General features: G+C 50.2%; 1 protein-coding gene across 3 annotated transcripts; it reads right to left on the bottom strand.

Moving 5' to 3' along the window:
• Positions 1 to 91: 91 nt before the first annotated feature.
• BCL6 (BCL6 transcription repressor) lies at positions 92 to 23,762 on the bottom strand. 3 transcript variants are annotated; one of them, XM_020989035.2, is made up of 10 exons: positions 23,692 to 23,762; positions 12,032 to 12,070; positions 11,214 to 11,385; positions 10,270 to 10,491; positions 8,529 to 9,512; positions 7,619 to 7,803; positions 6,059 to 6,226; positions 4,625 to 4,755; positions 4,331 to 4,468; positions 92 to 1,322 (listed from the first exon to the last, which is right to left on the bottom strand). In XM_020989035.2, the coding sequence occupies exons 3-10, from the start codon at positions 11,372 to 11,374 to the stop codon at positions 1,179 to 1,181; spliced, it is 2,133 nt and encodes a 710-aa protein (XP_020844694.1). In that variant the 5' UTR covers positions 11,375 to 11,385; positions 12,032 to 12,070; positions 23,692 to 23,762; the 3' UTR covers positions 92 to 1,178. The 3 variants fall into 3 exon arrangements, with proteins under 3 accessions (XP_020844694.1, XP_020844693.1, XP_020844692.1); XM_020989034.2 differs by lacking the exon at positions 23,692 to 23,762 and adding an exon at positions 14,384 to 15,845; XM_020989033.2 differs by lacking the exon at positions 23,692 to 23,762 and adding an exon at positions 12,282 to 13,955.

Here is a 23,762-nt window from a genome sequence, read left to right as displayed (position 1 = left end):
ACGATGCACAGAATGGAATGGAACCAGAAATGCCACATGTGGTCCAGCCCTGCCACGGAGGGAGAAAGGAACACACTGCCCAATAACAGCATTCACGTTTCATCGTTTTATTCTTGGTTTTATACAGCTATATTTTACAATGCAGTGATGCGGTTTAGACACAGCCCAACCCTGTCTCCGGAGGACCTATATGATGCAAGCGTGACGCAGCATGGAATAAGACAAACATTCCCAAAGAGAGCTTAGTGAGTGCCAGCTTCAAGTCCCTGTGTCTGCCTGCGCCTCGAAAAGGAAGGGGGCTCATCTAGTCCATACATTGAAAACTTCCATGGAAAAAAGGCACCGTGAGTACACGTTGTACGGATATATACAAGCTCAAAACTAGAACAAAATTACGCATTTTTTTCCTTCTGCAGCTTGTTTGTGTTTTGTTTTAATACACACTTTTGTAAATTGTAAACCTTCACTTGCAAAAAAATACAAATACACTGAGGCGTTTTAGACAAAATATCTTCTTACTTACACAGATGCAATACTTAAAATATTTTGTAAGGGCTCTATCTCAATAAAGATTCTCAGATCCGTGTCTGCCCGCAGATACAAAATCGAGCCTTTAATGCAGTTTTATTTTTAATATATCTTTTTTGAGGTTTATATATATTTATTATATATATTTATATATATTTACAACTCTGCCATATATTCCTTCACCTTTGGTTAAAAAAATTAAAGCCCTCTCTTTTATAACATACTGAATTCTCTTCTTTTAAAAGAATGCACATTTACATACAAAAGAAACATCTGTTCCCACAAAACATATACATTCCTCATTTTTCAGAACGAGTCAAGTCAGATTCCAAAGCTTCTGTGCACTCCCCCATGGGGTGATGGGTAAAATGACCTTTCTTTGCATTTTTCACCGATAGAGTTTCCCTAACACATAGGAGATTGAGCTTGTGTGTTTGTTTGTGTTTACGTTACGTCACTGGGTGAGTGGGAGGATTTACATGTTTCTTCCCCCTTTGTCTTTCCCCGTCCCGCCCCGCCCCCCAACTCCACCCCCCTTTATGATCTGCACAAATGGATGAGAAGAGGCACTACGTCATGGGATGAACATCTGTAAAGTGTGACAGTATCCTTTGGATAACTTCCAGAGAGGGGACCCCTTTGCAATGCTTTCAGCAAGCCTTGGGTAGTTCCGGGGGCAGGTCGCCCGCAGAGACGCGGTACTGAACCTTGGTATTGGTGATGGCACCGTGCTTCTGCCGCAGGTGAAGCCGCAGCTGGCTTTTGTGGCGGAAATGCAGGTTACACTTCTCACACTGGAGGGAAAAGCAGAAGCAATGGAGTCAAAAGACCTGGGTTAAATATTTTAGCTCTCAGGGCCAATTTCCTCATCTGAAAAATGAGGAAGCCGCATTCAACGACTTCTAAGGTCCCCGCCAGCTCTAAATCTGCGATCCTTTGAACACTCACGTCAGCCTCTCCAAAGGTCAACTCTTGTGGACACTCTCACTTTCTTTCTTACCAGTACCTGGGGAGATGTTTCCCAAGGACTTCTCCCTGACCATCCCTTCCAGTAGCCTTGAAGAAAGAGAGGGCCATCCCGAAGACCAGCCTGAGTCTGATTTTCCACTAAGATTGGACCGGGGATGAGGCGCTAGGGCAGGTGCTCGGTAAAGGGTCATTTCCTGAGGGGTTCATTACCTAACAATTCGGTGACCCTGATATCGGCTGAGGGGGGAAGCCTTTCAAAATTATTTCTTAAAGAAAAAAAAGAGGGAAAGAATCCTTTATTCTAAGTTATAACCTGGGTCAAGATGAGGAAGAGGAGCTGTCAAACTGAAGAGATCTGTGTTCTAGTAGTCCCTCTTCCTACAATTCCATCCTGCCACTCGCTGTGTGATCTAAGGTAGGACACAAACTCTCTGGTCTAACTTGCTTGCCTATAATATGTGTACTCATTTAGTTTGGAATTGGGATGGGAATAACACATTAGCTTTCTTAAGGCAACACACTGGGGGATCAGTTAGTTAATCAGTCAGTCAACAAGCCTTTATTCAACACCTGCTATATGCCACACACTACGTTGTTTATCCTTTCCATCTCAGTAGCTGAGTCTATGAGTGGACTGCTGGACAGGTGGGCAGCTGGTGCCCACCTTAGTGTCACCAACTTGAACGCTTGATAAACCACGATTCCTTATGGCAAGTCACAATACTAAGCCATGAGCAAAAAATCCATTGGAGAACCAATGATTTAGCTCTGCACATATGAATGTTTAGTAAATGTTTATTGAACAAATAAAAAAATATTTTTAATTTAGTGCTTTCATTTTGTAGTACCAATATGGATGCCCACTGATGGGGGGGGTGGCTGAAAAAATAGTGGCCCATGGATGTAATGGAATCATATTGTGCCATAAGGAATTATTACTATAAAAGGCTTAGAGAAACAGGGGAAAATTTATATAACTGATGCAGACCCAAGTAAGCAGAAACAGAACAACTTATACAATGACCACAATAATGCAAAGAAAGATGGGGACAGCTAGGTGGTGCAGTGGATAGAGTACCAGCCCTGGATTCAGGAGGACCCGAGTTCAAATCTGACCTCAGACACATAATGCTTACTAGCTGTGTGACCCTGGGCAAGTCACTTAACCCCATTGACTAAAGATGAAGACATCGCTTCTCAGATTAATGCATTGACCAGTCTTAACTCTAAAGGTCTTGTCATGGCAGTGTGCATTAAGTGCTTAATGAATGCATTGACTGACTAACTCAGTAAGAAGGTGGTAGACAGGTACAGAATAAGGTCCACATTACCATATGTGGTCAAAGGTGTCAAGTTTATTTGCTTTTTTTGCCTAATTGTAATTTGTTGCACATGGATGCTATATTGGCTAGTGTGCGGGGCGGGGGGGGGGAATGGTACAGGGAAATGCACAAAGAAATTTTTTTTAAAAATTAATAAAACATTTTTCAGGGTTAGAGAAATAAGTTCATTCATTCACTGATGTCAAGGCGCATCCCTTTGCCTGTATATAAATCTGTGGCAAGACCAAATTCTGATAGACTATAAGCTGCTCGAGGTCAGGGGCTGCATCTCTTTTGTCTTTGTATCTCTAAAGCCTGGCAGAGTGCCTCAAACATAGTAGATATTTAATAAATGCTTGTTACTTGATTGACTAATAACCACTGTATCTTTTTACTCTCAGCATCATCCCCTAAGGGGGATATAAATTTATACTTGTTATGTTCTCCTCAAAATTCTGGAGGGCCCTTGAATTCTGGCAGAAGACCACTTCCATACTTCATTTCATGACTGTGAGATCTCATCCCCTGCCAGACAAATGTAGGTTGTGAACTCCCTACGGCTTGGCAAGTGGGCTGCTACGGCCACCTTGACAATGACCATCTCTGAACTTAGCCAGGTTGGTCCCCCTGGGGGCCCATACTTCAAGGCTTTCCATCTGGGTAGAGGCTATAAGAGCTTCTGTTTGTCTGCCAGAGCCAATGCCCGCTCCAGGAGGAGTTGGATGAAATCAAGTCAGGGCACAGAAGAGGGCTCTAAGGTAGACTATGTGGTCCTCCAGAGTGCATGTGGACCATGTCCATGGAAGGCCAACTTCCCTGTTACCTTCCGAGTTAATTAATCAATAAGCATTTATTACTAAGTCAGGAGTTTTTAAACAGGAGTCCATAGACTCCTAAGGATTCTTTGCATAGATTTCACAGGGTTCACAACCTTGGATGGAAAAAAAATATCATCTATTTTTACTAATCTTTTGTTTTCTTTGTAATATTACCTATTCATTTTCTGCATTTAAAGCCATTCTGAACAGGGCTCCATGGGTGTTACCAGTCTGCCCAAAGGGTCCGTAACGCGAAAAAGTGTAAGGACTCCTATACTAAGTCCTATTCAAGGAGCCAAGGGCATGAAAACAAAAGGCAAAAGGTCCTGCCTTCAAGGAGGTTACAATCCAATGAACGATGTGCTCGTCTCATCACTAAACTGCCTACTTAGGATTCACAGATGGAAAGACCCTTCCACAGATTCCTACAAGCCTCCTTGTAGCTGGGTGAGCCCTTAGAAAGCACACGTCCTCGGAGCCCTTCCATTTTACAGACAAGGAACCTGAAACCCATCAAAACAAAACAAAACAAAACAAAATGCCCTGTCCAAGATCTGCTGCCTCCAAATCCAAGGTTCTTTCCACAATATGCTTCAAGATTAGGCAAAACCCCTGGGTTGTTTCCCTCCCTACCACCGGACAAACCCTATCCCTGGTAAAGCTTGTCAAAAAGAAAGAACAAGGTTTACATACATGGTAGGGTTTTTCTCCTGTGTGAATGCGCAAGTGGCTTTTGAGGGTCTGCAGGTGCCGGAAACGGGTGCCACAGATTTCACACGGGTAGGGCTTCTCACCAGTGTGGATGAGCACATGAGCGCGCAGGTGGGCCACCTGTCAGGAAAGAAGGAGGGATGTCAGCAATAGGCCAACAAAGGGACCATAGCCCTGCCACCCCAAACAGAAACACAGATATGGAGAGACAGACAGAGAGACAGAGATCCACAGACAGATAAAGAAATTCACACACAGACAGATCCCTCTACTCACCTGGACGAATCTCGCTCCACAGGTCTCACACTTGTAGGGCTTCTCTCCAGAGTGAATGCGGGTGTGGGTCTTTAGGTTGGCTGGCCGGTTGAACTGGGCTCCACAAATGTTGCACCGATAGGGTTTTTCCCCTGTTGCCAGAAAGAGAAAATGGAGGCCACATGGTAAGTGCACAGTGCTAAGGTCTATCCAAACTAATGAAAGGCAGACACAACAGGGGACAGAATATTCACTGGAGATTAGGCTAATGAGGGTGAAGTGGGAAAGTCAGGATTTCTGACATCCCAAAGGAAAGGCAGTCAGCCTGAGAAGCCAGGAGTCCTGATTCATAGCCTGCCACTCTGTGAGGGCTAGCCTCCCCCTTAGTTCCCTCGGGGCCATCCTTTCTAAAGGCACTACGTCTGCATAACAGATGGACTTATCTAGGTGGGTGACAAGCTCTAAGTAAGCACCTTTTTTTCTATAGACACTTTCCCCCACCCTGCCCCCTTGTAGCATGATCTCATTTCTAAGGAAGGGATGGAGGGACATTGAACAAATCCTGTCCATTCAAAGGATCAGAGGGTCTTAGACCTTGAGGTAGAAGAGGCTTTGCAGTCCAAACCCCTCATGTTATGAATGAGGACATCGAAGCCCAGAGAGATCACAGCAACATAAGAACGTGAACCCAAGCTGAAACGGATGCCAGAATCCCATCCTTTCAATGGATAGATAAGCAAACTGAGGTCCAGACAGGGCGAGTCATTTGCCCAAGGTCACCAAGGCAATAAGCCTCAGAGGCAGTATCTGACCCTAGGTACCCGCTGACTTGCAGGGCAGTAGTCTTGCCACTAAGCCATCTGCTTGGCTGGGTCTGCCTCTTGCCTTTGTCAAGATGTCTGTTTGGGGTAGGTGGGCTATCTTCTCTTCCTCTAAGCTGCCTGTATCCCAGATCCCTCACCAGGGGCCTGCTCCCTTTAGATAGAAGTCTTAGGGATACAAGGCAATTTCAGGCAGTTTATTGGTTAGCCATCTACTCTTCGGTTCAGTAAAGTGTTTTAAGCCCCCTGGGATAAAGTGTTTAAAGGTGACCCTGAGAGAGAAATTAGCAGATTCAGAGTTTAAGCCAACAGGGCACAATAGCGCTCTGGATCCCTGGGCTTTGACCTTGGCACTGCTTCCAGTGGCTATGTGACCATAAGATACAGTCTTTCTGTGCCTCAGTGCCTCATCTGTCAAATAACAACCCTACCTACTTCACTGGGTTGTGGTAAGGAGCACTCCCTCCCATTAAGAAGGGGGGGGGGTTCTAAATTGGAAAAGGACACAGAAGGAAGGCAGAGAGATTCCCTCAGAACCCTCCAGGTACTGCTGGGGCTTGGGCTTCTTGGGCACATCTGCCATCCCCCCACCCTGGCAAGCTGCCATGGTGATTTGATCAGGGCAGGGCCATACCCGTGTGGACGGTCTTGTGGCTGGCGAGGTTGCCCTTGTAGCGAAAGGAGGCCTGGCAGCGGTCACATTTGTAAGGCTTGTCGCTGTGAGTCTGCAGGGTATGTCTTTTGAGGGACGCCTCCTCCGAGAAGCGGCAATCACACTCATTACAGAAGAAAGCTCCATTTTCTGTTGAGGGGGGGAAAGGAGGGACCAGGGTCAGCATGAGGAGGAAGGGCATGGGGGCCCTCAGAGGCCCAGCTGGCTCCCCGTCCCTGACACTAATCCTGAGCTGTGGTCTCCCAGCCCCCTTCACCCCACTCCAAGCACTCCTAGGGAATCCAGAGACTTGAACTGGGTTCAGAGGACGTGAAAGAATTGGTGAGAATGAAAAGAGACAGAAAGAGAGGAGAGAAGACAAGCAAAATCCACCCCCTCCCTGACCCCCCACAGCTGCAAAGCTCTGCCCCTTTCATGTGGAACAAAGAGACAATGAAATGGCTTCCTTCCTTCTGCCACCCCAGTGACTTGGTTTGTCTTGGTAAGTGATGCTTTAAAAGCATGTGTGCATGCACACACTCGCACACACACGTCATACACACACACACACACACACACACACACACACACACACACATACACAGACATTTAACCTCTCCATGCCTCATTTTCTTCATCTATTAAAGGCAGAAAACCACATTTTACCTGACTACTTCAAGGACAGCTTGAGAAGATCAAATAGGGATTTTTTCTTTTTTGATTAGAAATGGTACAAAGAGCATCTTTTTGTCACCGAACATGTGTTGCCTTGTTCCAGCCAGAGTAGAGTGAATGGGTGAGCTATTGCCTGGAAAACTGGGGGCTGTCCTCAGGGTCTGGATTGAGCCCAGAGGCTTAGCCCCCAAACATTGCCATATGTCTGTCCTATCTAGAGCAGGGACATGAATGATGATCCTGAGTGCTGCACACTGACTCTGTCTTGTGACATGGCAGGCTTTACATGAAGGCAGAGGTGGGGGCCATTTGGAGTGATTAAAATGACCCTCATGATCTCAGAGACCTGCTCTTGTCTTCAGAAAAGCCAGGGAAGCTTACATCAAGCAGTGGCCCCAAACTGGAGATATAAGACAAATGTCCTTTAGGAGAAAGAAGAGGAAGAGGAGGAGGAGGAGGAGGAGAAGGAGGAGGAGGAGGAACAGGAGGAAGAGAAAGAAGAGCAGGAGGAGGAGGAAGAGGAGGAGAAAAAGGAGGAAGAGGAGGAGGAGAAAGAGGAGGAAGAGAAGGAGGAAGAGGAGGAAGAGAAGGAGGAAGAGGAGAAAGAAGAGGAGGAAGAGGAGGAGAAAGAGAAGTAGGAGGAAGAGGAGGAAGAGGAGGAGGAGGAAGAGGAGGAGAAGGAGGAAGAGGAAGAGGAAGAAAAGAAGGAGGAGGAGGAAAAGGAAGAGGAGGAGGAAAAAGATAAGGAAGAGGAGAAGGAGGAGGAGGAAGTAGAGGAAGAGGAAGAGGAAGAAGAAGGTGGCTTAGTGCAGCTGCGGATGGAAGCGGAGGAGAGTGTGGGGGAGGGTGCAGGACCTGGGAACTCACCACAGCTAGAGTCTGAGTACTCAGACTGGGTCTCTCCAATCTCCTCTGGGAAGGTAGTGGCCGTGGCATGAAGGCACATCTCCGAATGCTGTGGGGATTGGGAGCCACAGGAGCGGCATTTGGACGAGGGCAGATACAGCGGAGAATGTCCCTCTGTGTTACTCCGGGGAGAGCCAGCCAGGGACCTGAGGGTGAGAGTGATGGGAAGCTCGGTCATGGCAAGCTGGGACTCCTTGCCCCTAGGTCTGACAGCAGGGAAGCCCTCTAGCTCCCATCTCCTTTCCCTGAGGCTGGGGAGAGCATCTCCTCTTGGCTGGACAGCTCCCACTCTCCTTCCCTTCCTTTTCTTTCCCTTCCCAGAATGCCCAGCCCCTCCTTCTACACAAGGCCTTTCCTGATGGCATTGGTCAGCATCACACACCCCCTCTTTCCTGGAGATACTTTAATCTACTTTGCATTTATTTATCTGGGCATATGTATTCTCCAGGAGACTGACTGATCTTTGAGAGCAGATGGCTGTTCGTTTTGTCCTTGGTCCCCAACACCTAGCCTAGTGCCTGGAACAGAGTAGATGCTTAATGAATTCTTGTTACATTCAATCTAATCCGAGGTGGACAGTTCCTTCATTGCAAGTTGGCCACCCCCTAAGACTGGTTAATGTCCAGTAACTGGTGATATTTTGGTGGCCCAAGTTCCTTGTCCTAAAGAGAACTCAGCTGCCCAGAGGACTGGCATGGACAACTAAAGTCCACATTCCCCAGTACTGACCCCATGGGCACAGCCGACGAGCTCAGGGTCCTGAGGCTTGATTCCAGCATGGCAGTACCAATTGTTAAATATTCAAGATGCTGTACCCCCAACCATCATGAGAGCCCCTCCTTGCCTCCCAAAGAGCACCCCATCAGCTCACCTGGTAACGATGCTGTTGAGCCTGCTGGCCTGCGATATGGCAGAGTCCTCCCCACTCACACTCAGCTTGGTTGGAGAGCGGATGTTGAGATTTTCTGGTTCCAAGGGCTGCTGGCAGGTAGACGTTGGGACATAAGCTCGAGGTGAGAGGCGGCCCAGCTCAGCCTGTTCAGCCCCATCCGGCTTGGTGTTCTGGTTGAGAGAGTTGAGGACAATGAATTTGTACTTCTTCCAGTTGCAAGCCTTGGGGTCGGTAGGACTCTTGGCTGGAGGGGAGCCGGCCCCTTGTAAGATGCAGGCGTTCTTGCTGCTGCTGGACTCTGTGGGTGAGTTGGGCTGGCAGTCTGACTTCTGGGGACTCTGGGGGCTCACCAGGCCCTTGCGATTAAGTGGGGCATTGGGGGGCTCGAAGTGCAGGCTAATCTCATCCTCAGAGGAGGTCCTCTCCTCCTCCTTGCCAGGCTTGTCACAGGCAAAGTAAGAGTTGTTCCGGGCAGATGGGGCAGCCGGTTTGGGGCCTGCTTCAGTCACGCTGTAATGTACCTCACTCCGCACCTCCTCTGGAGTAGCCTCTTTAGGGGAGTAGATGCTAGCATGGCACATGTTGGCAGAGACCTCCATGACAGCCCGGTTATAATCTGTAGGGAGGGGCCGGGTGTTATCACAGGAGGGGACCCGCTCTTTAGGGTACGGGTTGGCCCTAGGTAGGTCGGCCATGGGCATCCTGACATCCCTCAGTTCCTCATCAAAGAAGCTGTTCACCGGGAGGTGGCCATACACAGGATAGGAAGCTGGGGATGCAGTCAAGCCGTTGTACAGGCCAGGAGCAAAGGCTCGTCCGTCACAGAGGGGACCGTTCCGCAGGGGGCCATTGTTATCAGCCACTTCGCGGCTCCGATACGCCATGACTTCTTGGGGCAGCAGCATCCGGCCAGCCAGATACTCATCCCGAGGAGGCTTGATGGCGGACACCATTTCTGCTTCACTGTTTAAGAGAAAGGAAGGGAGACCGTCCCGTCCCCCAGGAGAAAATGGTCATGTGGATTCTTTTCTTCAAAATCCCATTTTTATATTTAATCAAGTAGATGGATCCTTGTCCTGGTGCTTCCACTAACTAGCTGTGACAAATTAGGCAGGTCACTGAAGTGGGCTTCACCTGTCCAGCTGATCTTTGTGGTCCCTCCTAGCTCTAACTCCCCTCCCCCCTCCAGCTGGCTGTGGGACTGGCTGTGAGGAGGTAACGATTGCTGGCACGTCGCTTCTGTGCCATCTGAAGGTTTCTAAGCCACTTGTGCATGTGCTAGCCCTGTCTACCAAACCAGATGGTATGGTCTGTTCCAAGCACATGTGGAAGGGGCCCTCATTCTGGCTCCTGTCCCTTCCCACCCAGTGTCCTGCACCCTGAATATGAATGACGTGGTCTCACCAGGGAATGGGACACTAGCTTCTTATTCCAACCCAAAGCAGGTGCTTCCAACTCAGGTCCTGGAGACTAGCCAGGAGGAGCCAATGCTAACCTTACCCTCTGTCCATCAATGCCCTCCCTCCACAAGTTCCCCAGGGTTCTTCACAAAGCCTTGGGGCCACACGGTAGATCAGCAACCAAGAGGGATCCCAAGGGAAGGGACCCTTCTCTGAAGCAGACTGTGTGGCGTGCCAGCTGCAGAGTCCAAGTACTCAGCTGTGCTGTACCCTCCCCCCCACGCTCCTCCCCTTCTGTCCCCAGCACAGAGGGGACTCACCTGGCTTTGATAAACTTTCGGCACGTGTCCACAACATGCTCCATCTGCAGATACATGGCGGTGGCCATTACTGCCATGATATTCCCTTCACGGAGATTCAGGCGGGATGTGTACATGAAGTCCAGAAGGATACAGAAGCCCTCCGGATTGATTTCAGGGTCAAGGTTGATCACATTCAGGTTGCATTTCAGCTGGTCAGTAAAAATGCTATAGAACAGGCCACTGCCAAAACAGAGACAGAGAAACGTGATGCTCTGCACTCTGGGGCGGCAGCAGGGTGGCATGCCACTAGATTACGCGCTATGAATTTTGTGACATGGTACTATGCCAGATGATGTGAAACTATATTCTAGGTAACAGTACACTGCATTACTATAGTATAGAATATAATAGTATATCATATTATAGAATATGTAATATTTCTGTATAAAGTGAGGGCCACATGTATACACATTTGGCCAGCCAAGCTATACTCTGTAAGACACACACACACACACACACACGCGAGTGCCACAGGAGATGCAGGACCAGATTTGGAGTAAGGAAGCCTGATTCCCACCTCTGCCAGACTGCCTGTCCGACTGGGCCTCAATTTCCTCATCTGTACACGAGGAGGCTGGACTTGGGTGTCTCCAGGGCACAAGCTATACAAGCCACGGAAGAGCCTCTCCAAGCTTCGCTAGGCTGTCCCGTAGACAGATGGTCTGTGCTGTTGCCTCACCGGCCCTAGGACCCTGAAGAGCTTGGGCTTGGCTGGCACAGCTTTGGAAGACCCAGAGGCTCTGCTGTGCTGTGGTGTCCTACCCGGGGACTTTACTGGGGGCTCATCAGTTCACTCAGTCAAAGGCTCAGGCCAGCCCCGAGCGTGCTCCTCTGGCTCCCAGCCCCCTGTGAGAGGCTTCCACCACTCCGAGGCTGATGCCCTTGCTCCATCACCCTCTCACCTGCAGGCCATGAGAACAGTCTTGTGGGCCCGGAACTGTTCACGGTTCACCACGATGACAACATCCGTCAGGATATCTCGGCTCCGCAGGCGATTCAGATTGAGGAGGACATCGCTAGCATGGCGGGTGAACTGGATGCAGCTGTCTGCCGGCGAGGCCATCTTGTCTCCTCCTGAAAAAGAAGGGGATGGCTGATGACCATTGGTTCCCAGAAGCCTTCAGCCGTCACTACCATGGCTGCCACAAGGGGGTGCAGTTCACTAAAGAAATGGTCTGCATACTCAAGGGTTTGGAGTTAGACCCAGGGTCATTCTGTCCCTCCCTTGGGCCTGAGGTTTCTCTGTCACTCTTCTTCTGTTGCTTTTTCTGAGGTGTTCCTGAGTTAGGTTTAGTTACACGGAACTCTTAGGTGTGATTTCATAAATGTGGGCACTGCCTCCGGTAAGGCAGATTGTGTGTCCCATGGGATTCTTGTCCATATCTACCTGACATGCCTTGGTCCTTCCTCTATGCCTCTTGAACTTGTGTGCATACTAATGCCCAGATAGATGGAGAGGACACTCCATCTATCTGCCAGACTAGTGAATATACATTTCACATGCAACTTCTAATTGATGGGATAACCCAAAGTTGAGAAAAGAGAGGAGAGGGAGGGCCTCTTCTCACTTCGTGAAGAGTAATTTATTCAGCAGTACAACAAATATTTAAGCAAAATCCCACTAGCCCACAGTAGGCTGATGTGAATCCACGTGTTAACCAAGGCTATGGGAAACCTTTTGTCCATAAAGTATTAACAGCAAGAAATTCAATTTACATACCCAAAGCCTCAATTCACAGTTCAAGACTTCTTTTAAAACCTGTGGGAAAGAGAAAAGAGAAAAGGGAAATTGACTCACACCTGCTAATCAGCCAGTATAGTCTTATGTAAGCAAAGTAGTTTTTGTTATTAGGCTTAGACAGACAAGCAGACTGCAGCTAGGGGAGCTTTCCACACGAAAGCTAAGCATGTTCTCCAGCTATTTGCTTTCTGAAACAATACCAGGAGATCATGCCACGGTTCTTCCTTACCCTTTGAATGAGGGTCTCTCTCAACCTAAGAACTGGGAGGCATCCTGTAGTGACTTACAAACGGGGATGAGAAAACAGGCAGTCCAGCATGAAAGCACAATCACAATTCTAATATCATCTGATCCTTAGGACAACCAAGTGAGATAAAGCAAGGCAAGCATGATTATATCCATTTTGCAGATGAGGCAACAGAGGCCCAGAAGTGAGAAGTGACTGGAGCATGGTCAGACAGCTAGATGTGGCTGGCACCAAAACTTGAATGTCTGGACTCATATTCCAGTATTCTCTTTTCATCATCATACAGGCACTGATAGGAAGCAAGGCATTAAAGGCTTTAAAAAAAAAAAAGGGCTCCCCCATCCTCTCAAGTTTCCAGGACAATTACAGCTTCTCCAGTCCCATGATACAAAGGACCTCTTCCCTTCCCACCCTGGCCTAAGAGTCTCATTAGGTTGTGGTCTTGTAAATTGTTGCCACCTACTGGTTCAACTCTGAGTTAGACTAGGGGGAAAAAGACCCCTCCTGCTTAGGGGTTCTTTCTCCTTTGCCTGCGAGGTATGTAACTGGTCCTTTTCAAAGGGTGGCCTAAAAATCAGAGATAGGGGGAAACTGAGGGAAGGAAAGAAGTAACTAGTAAATGGATTCTTACTGTGCCTCAGCTGAGCGCTAGAACCTTCTAGGTGAATAAAGTCGGCTTATGGGTTGTATTCACTGTGCCAATTTAATTAAATTCCTCTTGGAAATGTCACAGAACATGAGAACTGGAAGGGATTGTAGGCACAGAGAGCCAGTACTAGAAGGGGCCTCAGAGGCCATAATTCATAGACAAGGAAACTGAGCCCTAAGGAAGTTAAATGACTTGCCCAAGGTCATACACACCCTCAGGTTATAGATAAAGATGCTGACATCCAAATAGTTTTCTCTTTTGCCTATAGGAAGTTGGTAAGTGACAGAATCCGGATTAGAAGGCTTTTTAAATTAGTGAGAGAAAACTCAAATGATACGGGCATCTTCCCCAGTGACATGCCTACTAAGGGAAAAGTGGAGAATCAGCTCTTTCCTTGAACCTTCAGACCCTGGTCTAGTTTTCTGTATCCCCCACAGAAAGCTCAGTGCTCTCTCCCAGTTCTAAAGTGTGGGTGAAGTGAGTTGAGGATAGAGACAGGGAGGCCACAAAGTCACTAAAGAAAAGTTAACAGCTGTATGTCCAGCACTCTGCCCACCATCACAGTCTTCTCCCAGGGCGGCAACAGCTAGGTCTGCACTGAAGTACAGCATTTTCTCATAGAAATACACACATCAAGCCAGTACTAAAAGCAGGGCTCTGGCTTACTCATCGGATCTATTTATACGATTTCTGTCCCAACTGTGGGAGGTCCCAAAGCTGCAGGTTAGGCTCTGTTTATATGAACTGGCAAATCCCGGCTTTCCTAGGTGAGGTCTCTACTTTTTGTTCCCCTCTCCCCTCTCCCTAAGAAGCAATTTTTTTTGGGGGGAGGGATTCCAGACTGGAAAACATTCCCAAACCAAGGTTCTGCAATGACCACACACATAATCGTTATGGGCTGCCAGTCTTTAGAGGTCCAGGCAGTTCAGGAATTGGTGGGCTTGGCTTAGCGGCTGCCCACAACTCAGCCTTCCTGACTCAGAGCTTCCAAAGCAGGTCCAGCGGGGGGGGTGGGGGGTGGGGGGCTGCCTCACAGAAAGGATTTCCCCAGCAATACTGCAAAGAGGGAAAAGGCCATAGACAAAGAGTCAAACATCCTTTCCATCCTCTCCCGGTCCCCCACCCCACCCGCCCACGAACACCTCCTTCTTCCTCTCCAGCTTTTCCAGGTCACCAAAGTCAGGGTTTTTAGGGATTCTCTTTCTTCAACTCCCTTTGGTACCCAAAGCCCTTCCCTGAATTTCAGCCCCAGAAGGCATCTCCACCTCCACCCTTTTCTTTTTTGGAAGGGTAAGCTGCGCCTTGCAGCAGATAAATGTCCAAGTCCCAGAGTTCTGGACCCCCGAATTCCATGCACAACCCCCTTCTCTAGGCAAATGGAGGATGCCAACACTTCCCTAGCTCTCCCCTCCATAGCCTCCCCAGGCCACAGTACCTGGCTGCCAGTCACCTCCCACCCCCGGGGCTCTGCCGGCTCGGTCCCGCAGCCGCCGGCTTGGCAGCGGCGGCAGATCCGCGGAAGGAGCTGGGCTAGTGTGACATAATTCGCTCAGCCTCAAATCAAAATTTTTGTGCATTTTTTTCCTCCCTATTTTATCGCGTCAAGCTGGGGAGTGGTGGGGGGCAGCGAGGGGAATGTCACAGCCGTCCCATTCCCGGAATGGAGTTGATTGAAACTAGGCGGATTTCAGGGAACCCTCCCCGCCTATCGCTAGCTCCAACCAGAAGTAACTTTCCAGGAAGTAGCCCGAGGTTAAGTCGTTAAGCAGGCTAAGCCGGCGGGCAGCGGGCAGCGGGCAGCGGGCAGCGGGCAGCGGGAGCCTGGGAGCAGCGCGGCGTAGCTGCTGCCCCCACCACTGGCCTGGTGGCTCGCTCGTCTCTCTGCCTCTGTCCCTCTGTTTGTCCTTGTCTCTCTGTCTGTCTCTCTCACCCTCTGTCTGTCTTTCTCTCAATCTGTCTCTCAGTCTGTCTGCCCCTCTGTATGCCTGTCTGTCTCTGTCTCTGTCTCTCTGTCTCTGTCTCTCTTTGTGTGTCTCTCTCTGTCTCTCTCTCTTTGTCTCTCTCTTTGTCTCTCTCTCTCTCTCTCTGTCTCTCTCTGTCTCTCTCTCTCTCTGTCTCTCTCTCTCTGTCTCTCTCTCTCTCTGTCTCTCTCTCTCTCTCTCTCTCGGCCCAGGCTAGCCCCCAGGGAGGACGAGGCTGGCTCAGCCGCCAGCGGATGCACGCTCTTTCCCAAAGGAAATGCAAGAGCTTCCTAACGGTTTTGCTCCTTGCCTGCGCTGGGATCAGACCCAAGGCTTCCCCGTATTTTGTCTGGGAGGAGAATGAACTGGGAGCGAGTTGGGAGCAGGGGTGGATCTGGCTGCCCCAAAGCCCCCATGTGATTCTGGTTCTAAACAGAGCTGCAAGGGGCGACGCGCACCACGGCCGGTGGGACCCTCAACTGGCTGCCCTAAAGGGAGCCTGCGCCAAAGCCCTCCCGCCTACATCTGAGAAAAGGGTGGCGAACGTCCAAACTCTGAATTACCAAGGCCCACCCCGGAGGGACTTCGAGATCTCCGAGGCTGATTTCCCCGAAATCCTGGCCCTCCCCCTCAATCTACAGCAGGCCAGCAGAGGGGCTGGCGTCTCGCCAGTCTCGGTGCCAGAGGCATTCACGTTGCCATAGCTTTCAGGGTTACAGAGTGTGGAGCAAGTAGCGTCATCATCCCCATTTTACAGACAGGCGACTGAGGCCCAGAAAGGCTTTCTGACTGGGCTGACCCATTTCGCAGTTAGGAAACCACAAGGCCCGGATCAGAAGTCACTAAGCCCAAGGCTCTTTCCAGCGCCTCCTTCAGGCGTCCAACTACCTCGGATAATTCCTCTCTCCTTTTGCACTGACCTTTCAGCTTCCATCTACATCCTCTCCGCCCCTCCTCCCCCCCCCCCCCCCCCCCCCCCGACCGCGCTCTGCCCACTGCAAGCCTTGCAAAGCCACGGCCAACCGGCCTGCCACCCGGTATTGTCTGGACTGACTTCGAGATGGGGGACGCAGCGACAGCGCTTGCACCGATTGCCCCAACCTCTCCACCTGGGACCCGGAGTCCGCACGCGGAACCCTTCAGCTGTCAAGGCCAGCCGGGGTCAAGAGGGTCCGCGCGTGGCTTTTCCTTCACGGAATCCCCTCTGCCCGAGGGCAAGCGTGAGAGCTGGAAATGTGGAGAGCCTGGGGATGGAAGAGAAGTGAGGGAGCTTGAAAAATTCTAAGATAAAACCGTGGCAGGCAAAGAGAAGAAGCCGAGGGGTTCAAGGGCTGGGGGGGGGCGGGGAGAGAGTTTAAGGGTAGCTTCCCTTGATGTCCACAAGGGGCCGCTCTTCACCAGGCATTGACCTCATTCCACCGCCCCCTCCCTCTTCCCCCCTTACTTTTCTTATCACCCTGGTTTGGAGAGGGAATGAGCACAGCCAGCCTCAGATCTGGCGTCTTCCGGCCCGAAATGGTTTGGGCATTTTTAAGGAAAGAATCTCGCACTGGCCAAACCAGGCTGAACTTAATACAAGATGGAGATGGGGGACGGACACGGACAGGGGGAACTAAAGCTCTGCTTTAGAAGAGGGGGTTCATCCACATGGGCTGGAGCTGGCAAGCTTCAAGACCAGTTCCATCGGGCTCCAAGATGCTACTTGGAGGAGGGAAGATTCCCCAGACCCTGACCTGTCCCCAGGGCAGCTGCTCGCTTTTCTAGCAGGCTTCGATATTTCCAGGGTCTGAGTTAAATCTCGGTCTTCCTTTGGTTGGGGAGAGGGAGGTGACGAGCGCTCTCGGTGCTATCGAGAGATACGAGTCCCAAAAGCTGGGGAGAAAGCTGCGGAATGCCAGCCACTCTGAAAGGCTATTCGACTCGCACCCACAGCCACTCAGTCCTGTCTCTCGAGTTTGAACTCACATTCCCTGCAGCCAGTGGGGCTCTGAGCGTTTACTGCAAGCTTCTAGGAAATGCAATAAAAGAGAGAGATGGGTTTCCTCAGCAGCCTCTGGAACTTAGTGACTGGAGGATCCTCAATCCCACTCCCAGACGCCTGAAGGAGGCACCACCTTTGAGGCTGCAGTGCCTAGGCAGGCTCGGACATGGCCGGCGCCGGCGGGCAAGTTTCCCTCCAGTTGTTCTGCCTACTGTATAAAAAGGTGAGGCGCACGAATTGGAACCCCCACCCCATTAAAGTGCCTTTTAAATTCTGTTTCAACACAAGCTTGCCAACGTTTTTTATTATTCATATAAATGAAGATGGAAATCAGTAACTGTACTAAGAAAGTGATGAGTCGGCCTTGCCAGGGTTTCAAAAGTGTCCAAGCATTAATTTCCAAACAGAATACAAGAGCATTTCTCATCCAACAAGAAGCTTCCCATAGCTGCTCACTGGGCTAGCCTGTGAAACCGAGCCACTGTACTTGCAGATGGACTGGAGCACTAGTTGGCCAGGCCAGGTGGGCATGCTGAATGGACTGGTCTCTAACCCCTGGACTGAGCCAATCCCCATCTAGACATATACCTAGCATACAACCTCTGAAATAGCCGACAAGGTTAGAAAGACTGCTGAGAGACATTTGTATACGCCTAGAAGCAGTTTCCAGAAAGCCACATGAACTGTTTTCCCTCGGTAGGCCCTAAACACATACTCTCCATCGAAGTCCAATGTAGCTGTGTTAGTTCAGCACGAAGACAGTGGACCACTTGCCCCATTCAGCCTTCTCTTTCTGCGCAGTGTCCAGAACAGCTGATTACAAGCGAGTAAACAAAACATGAGATGGCCAGACATCTTAGAGAGATGGTCTTTCTTTCCCCAAAAATTAAAAGGGGAAATATTCTGTACTCTTCCTTAGATGAACGGCAGGATTTTGGTCCTAAATGCAGGGGTCAAATGAGATAATACTCCTAAAGCTCAGCTCTGTGCCTAGCACATAGTAGGTGCTATGTAGAAGTTATTCTTTTTCCCTCCTATAGAAGTGGAGGGGCTGGGCAAGTCCCCAAAGTCTTCACTTATTCCATTATTGCCACCTCCCTTACATAGATTCCCCACATTACTGACTTCAGTTTTAAGAGTAATGAAGGGGCAGCCAGGTGGCTCAGTGGATAGAGCATCCGCCCTGAAGTCAGACCCTGAGTTCAACTCCGGCCTCAGACCAAACCCTTGACACTTACTAGCTGTGTGACCCTGGGCAAGTCACTTAACCCCAATTGCCTAAAAAGAAAGGAAAAAAAAAGTATTGAAATCGTTTGCATACCCCACCCCCACCGCCCCTTTTATCGGGTAATAAAGTGCACTACATTTGAGTCTGAGGACTGAGGTCCAAATACTTGCTATTTTTTTGACCTTGGACAAGACAATTTCCTCTCTGGGCCTCAGTTTCTTCCTCTGCAAAATAGAGGGAAACTGGACTAGGCCTCTTCCAACCCTAAATTTTATAATGCAACTGGCAATAAAGGGATGGCCATCCCTAGTCTTTTGACAGCTTGAAAGAGGTGAGGAAGGAGGGAGCCCCTGTGTCTCATGGGGCACAGAGTGTGTAACTAAGTCATTCTCATATCACATTTTCTGGTCTATGGGGGATACTCCTCTAGTTTTGATCCTCTAATAGAATTGCAAGATTTTATTAATTGGGATCCCACAGTTCTCAAGGGGTTTTTCTTCTTGCAGCCCACCCTCTTGCTCAATCTGATTCCAAGTTCCAAGAGATGAATTTTAAACATCAACTCTTAATAACCACTAGATGGCAGACAGAGACAAGCCTAAGGTATCTCGATGGGGGCGGGGGTGGGGAGGGGAAGGACTGGGGTGGGGGGAATCAAGGCCCAGCTACTATACTGATTCCTCCTTTAAAAGACTTGAACCATGCTGAGATTAGGAAACCGGAGGGGAGGTGGGCTGTCTATACAGCATTCCTGCCTAGTTAGCTGGGTGTATTTGGAAGGGGGATAGAGAGGATGTTTTGTTTTAAAAGCAAAGATAGATCGATCTTACAATCCATTCAACAGTGCCAACAATTCAATGGCTGGTACCCTCGGTTAAAACAGAGAATAGGAACAGACAATGGAAGGCCAACTCCAAAACACAGCACCTACACCCCCATCATCTTTCTTCACATTCAGTCCTAAGCACTAGGAAAGGGAAGAGCAGGTTGTCTACCAGAAGGGGGCAAGAAAGAAGCAGCCCAGCGCATTGGTAAGGAGTTGGGTAAGGAATGTGACAGTCTACAGACTCGAGGAGGAAGGTGCTCAAGGTGTGGGCAGTGGGGCAGTTTCATCAAGCTGGACCTTCTTCTTACGGGATCTCCAAGGCAAAAGCCTCATGGCTTACTGCCCCTTCCTTCCCACCTGTTACTCAAAACCAGAAAACAGATATACCAACAGCTTTGGCCCCAGGTCCTTTCACAAGCAAACCCATGGCCCAAACCAAGTAACCAACCACTCTGTCTAGTCCTGCCAGCTATTTAAGAGGGGAAAAAAGGGGTGTGTGTGTGTGTGTGTGTGTATACCATTCCTTTTCCCACCAAACATAATACAGTTCAGCCAGCAAACCGACATCAGCATCTTGGTCCAAGAGACAAAGGACAAATGAGAAGGTCCATTGGGGGAGGGGGAAAAATGGAACCCTGCCATGCTCACACAGTCCCACCAAAAGCCTTCCTACCATCTCCCCCTCTCTTCCTAGAGCCTGGAACTCTTTAGTATCTATCTCGGCAGATCCATGGCAGGAATATTTTTTAAGTCAGTTTCATTCCTTATTCCCCTTTAAAAACAACTCACAAGGCTTATTTCACAATTGCTCCAAAAAAACCTTTTTTTACTCGAGTTCCCAGGACTGAGGAAAAGACTGCATAAAACCAACCAGAGGAGGGCGTTGCTGCCCCAGCTAGTGGCACCCAAACCGCTAAGTTTTCACAACAAAGTTGGGGCTGTCTCTGTGTGTGTGTGTGTGTGTGTGTGTGTGCGTGATGAGGTGGAAATCGAGAGAAGGAAGGAAGGATTTTGACATCGAGTCTCGGTAATCACTTACTCAACTCAGTAACTGGAATTCTTTAAGGGGGAATCAGCCTGGGGGTCACAACCTTGACCTGGCCTTGGCCCCTTTGTTTTCACCACTGGTGACCCCTGGGATTTTCAGAGCCCTCTCTTGGAGCACAAGCTAGTCTGCTTTGGGGAATGGGGTAACATGCAATTGGATGGGGCGGGGAGTGGTTGCTGAAGGCGATTAAAAGATAACCTTGGTGGCGCTACTCCCATGCTTGGGCATATTTCTATGCACCCCGACCTCACATTCCTACCACCACTCGCGCCTGCTCGGGTGTGAGCCGAGGCACACCAGCCAGCCTCGGTTTGCAATTGCTAAAGTCCTCCAAATGGGATGTCGGAAACTTCTATTTATAAGTGGCTTGGGGGGAAGGGGAGGAGAGCAAACCTTTCTCTTCTGCACAGAGCCGCTGGCTATTTTGGCCCGAGGCCTCAGTTGCAGGGGCCTTTTGCTAAGGGGTCGATTCCTAGCACCTCTCCGCCCCTTTCCCCTTTCTCCTCCTCCAATCCCTTCGGGGAGCTGGCCGGCTGGGGTCGCCCCTCCCCAGAGCCCCGGGCCGCTGCCAGGGGCACCGCAAGTGCGGCTGCGCATCCACGATCGTGGCTCTCTCTGCCAAGGGCCCTGCTCGGAAACCCGGAGCAACACAAGGAAGGCGGCCGGGCTGGTGCAGGCCAGACCCGGACGACCGACCAGTCCTATGCTCAGCCTCCCGCTCCACATCTGGGAAAAGGGCTTTCTTCCAACCCTCTCTGTGATGAGAAGTTGGGGGGAGCCAGGGGTGTCTCTCCTTCAGCGCTCTGAAACCTAGGTCTAAACTGGCCTTTTCCTCCTTCCCTCCCTCTGCCTCTCGTCGGCCTGCCCGCCCCACTTTTCAGGCGGCGTTAGAGAGCTTGTTTACATTAACCAAAAAAAAAAAAGGCAAAACATTTTCTTTCTCGTTACTAGGAATCCGCAGCGAGTTTCCCTGCCCGGGACCATAAACTAATTGAAAAATCCATAAAAGATTAAATCTGCTTCCTCGGGATTGGGGGGGTGGAGAAGGAGGAGGAGGAGGAGGGTGTGCGAAACTGACGGGAGAAGGCAGGGAGCTGCTACCTCTCACACGCGCCGCCGCCGCCGCCGCCGCCGCCGCCGCCCAAACACACAGACAGCGAGCGCCACAGGCTTGTGGGGGGGAGGGGGTCGGCCCCAGCTCCGAGCCTTCCTCCCCTCCTTTGCCATATGAGGGGAAGAGCCCCGAGATTTTCTTAAGTGGCTGAGAACAGCGGCACTACCTCCTATCTACTTTTCGCAATCTTAGTTACATTTTCCAGCAGCTGCTGGGATAACGACGCCTGAAGCCTGCACACCAGAAGCCAGGTTTCCCCACATTTCTCAGACTAGAGACGGGGAGTTTGCCTTGTTCAGGTCTAGAAAAACCGACAGGCAGACATAGAGGAGAGAGAAAGGAAGAAAGAAAGAAAGACATCACAGAAAGACAAACAGCAGGGAAAGGGACAGAGAAAGAGACACAGAGACAACAGGCACAGAACACATTTTAAAAAAGAGAGGTAGAGATAGAGACCATAGAGAAAAAGGGGGGGGGTCCAAGAAAAACAGACCAAACTCGGCGAGAGAAGACACCTCGATTTCTACGCTGTTCTGTCCCTTGCAAATCCCTCCCCGCGCATTTGGTACCCCGGGGTATCTATCTGTCTCTCCACAGGTTGCAACTACCACCAGCCTCGTCGCTAGTTTTGACATAATCCCTTGCACTGTCAGACACCAATCGCTCAGGTCCCCCGAGGAGACTTCTGAGGAGCTTTGCCCTCCCCTCTGTCCCAGGGTGTCATACAGAAGAAACACACTTTCTCCTCCCTCCATCTACAGCCCAGAACTGTTGGTCTGGACATTCTGAGGCTGGGGTCGACTGCGCTCAAGGCCGCGGATTTTCCGATGGGAGTTTGCATCGCCCAAAAAAAATAAAGGGTGCGATGGCTCCCCCCCCAAAAAACAGCCAAAAAGGGAGCCAAGCCCGAGTCACGCAGAGCCCCAGACCCCGCACCACCGGCTGCGGGAGGGAGAAGTCCTCTCCAGCGCCCCAAAGCCCGCAGGGGTGCTGCCAAAGCTGCAGGACCTTCCTCCCTCCCCATACAAGTCAATTTCACCGCAGGTGCAAAGGCTCACGCCCCCCCCTTCTCTTTCCCCCCAAACGCCTGCCCTTCATCCAGCCTTCTCCTGAGGGTTAGAGTACAGGGAGCAGGAGCTGGGGGGGAGGTCGTCGGGTCTCTTTGAATGTAGCCGAGCAAAAACTTTTAAAATGTCTGGAATATTTTTTTTTGCAATTCTTTTTATGCAAGAAAAGCCTTAATAGAAATGGGGAAAACACCCAACTTAAAAAACAAAAACAAACAAACAAAAAAACCCAAAACCATTTGTTTCTCTTTAAAAAGAACCCAGCCATGAAAGGAAATCGACACGACACTTCATCTGGGTGCATGACAAAACCAAAGGAGTTTGCTTGCACATTTTTTCCCCCAAATCTCCGCTCTGCCCGGTGTCACTTAATCTAATCTCCACGGCTGAGGCTGGTGGAAGAGGGCCAGGCAGGCCAGGCAGGCAGAGAGGGAGGAGGGCGCAGGCAGACCCAGCCAGCAGCTCTCCTTCCTGAGTTACGGAGAAGACAGAGAAGGCAGGAAGAGAAGAGAGAGAGAGACAGAGAGAGAGACAGAGAGACAGAGAGACAGACACACAGACAGAGAGAGAGAGAGAGAGAGAGAGAGAGAGAGAGAGAGAGAGAGAGAGAGAGAGAGAGAGAGAGAGAGAGAGAGAGAGAGGAGGGAAGGAGGGACCAGGAAAGGGGGCAGGGAGCCGCGCGGGCCAGGGAGGGGAGGAAGGCGGCCCGGGAGCCTGCGGAAGGGAGAAGGAGCCAGGGAGAAAGAGGGCAGTTTGCTGCAGACCAAAATCAAACGGGGAAGGAGAGGAATGGAGGGGAGGTTACAGCCCCGTGCAAAAAGCCACACAAATCCCGTAACAGCACAAGCCCCCGAGGAAAACAGCAGCAGCAGCGGCAAGCAGCAGCGGCAGCCCAGCGTGCGCTCTCTGCCCGGCTCGTGGCAGACACCCTACAGACAGACGTTCACAAATCACCCCCAAAACAACACCTCGTCCTTTCTCCTCTCACCTCCCCGCCAGCCTCCCCTCCCCTCTCGCCTCCCCTAGCCTATCCCCCGCGGCTTCTACGAAGACCAAAACAACGGGGGGAGGGGGGGAAAGAGGAAAAACCACCCGATCCACTCCAAGAGCAAAAGAAAACAGAAACAAATAAATATATAAATATATATAAATATATAAATCTACATCCTAGAGCGGGAGAGAAATGGGACTAATCGTCTGCATTTATTTTAACACCTGACAAAGAAAAATAAATAAATATATATTTATATATCAATAAATATACATCGAAAACTTGGAGCCAAAGCATTTGGCAAGAGCAAAAAACAACGAAAAAAAACAAAACAAACAAAAAACAAAAGGCATTAATTAGAGGGTAAAATCATAATGATCATGAGCGGCAGCGGCAGCGGCAGCGGCGGCGGCGGCGGCGGCGGCACCGGCAGCACCGGCAGCAGCAGCAGCGGCGGCGGCGGCGGCGGCGGCGGCGGCGGCGGCGGCAGCAGCAGGAGTAGCAGCGGCAGCGGCAGCAATAATCACCTGGTCTCCGGGCTTTCCTAGAAACTCCTTGCATCACCACTTCTAAGAACCCCAGTTCTAAGAATCAACAG

The sequence above is a fragment of the Phascolarctos cinereus genome, unplaced genomic scaffold (genome assembly GCF_003287225.1).
Source record: "Phascolarctos cinereus isolate Bilbo 61053 unplaced genomic scaffold, phaCin_HiC Scaffold_7;HRSCAF=346, whole genome shotgun sequence".
In the NCBI taxonomy this organism is placed as follows: domain Eukaryota; kingdom Metazoa; phylum Chordata; class Mammalia; order Diprotodontia; family Phascolarctidae; genus Phascolarctos; species Phascolarctos cinereus.
The sequence above is the reverse complement of the archived record's forward strand: the minus strand, read 5'-3'. Positions and strand labels throughout refer to the sequence as shown.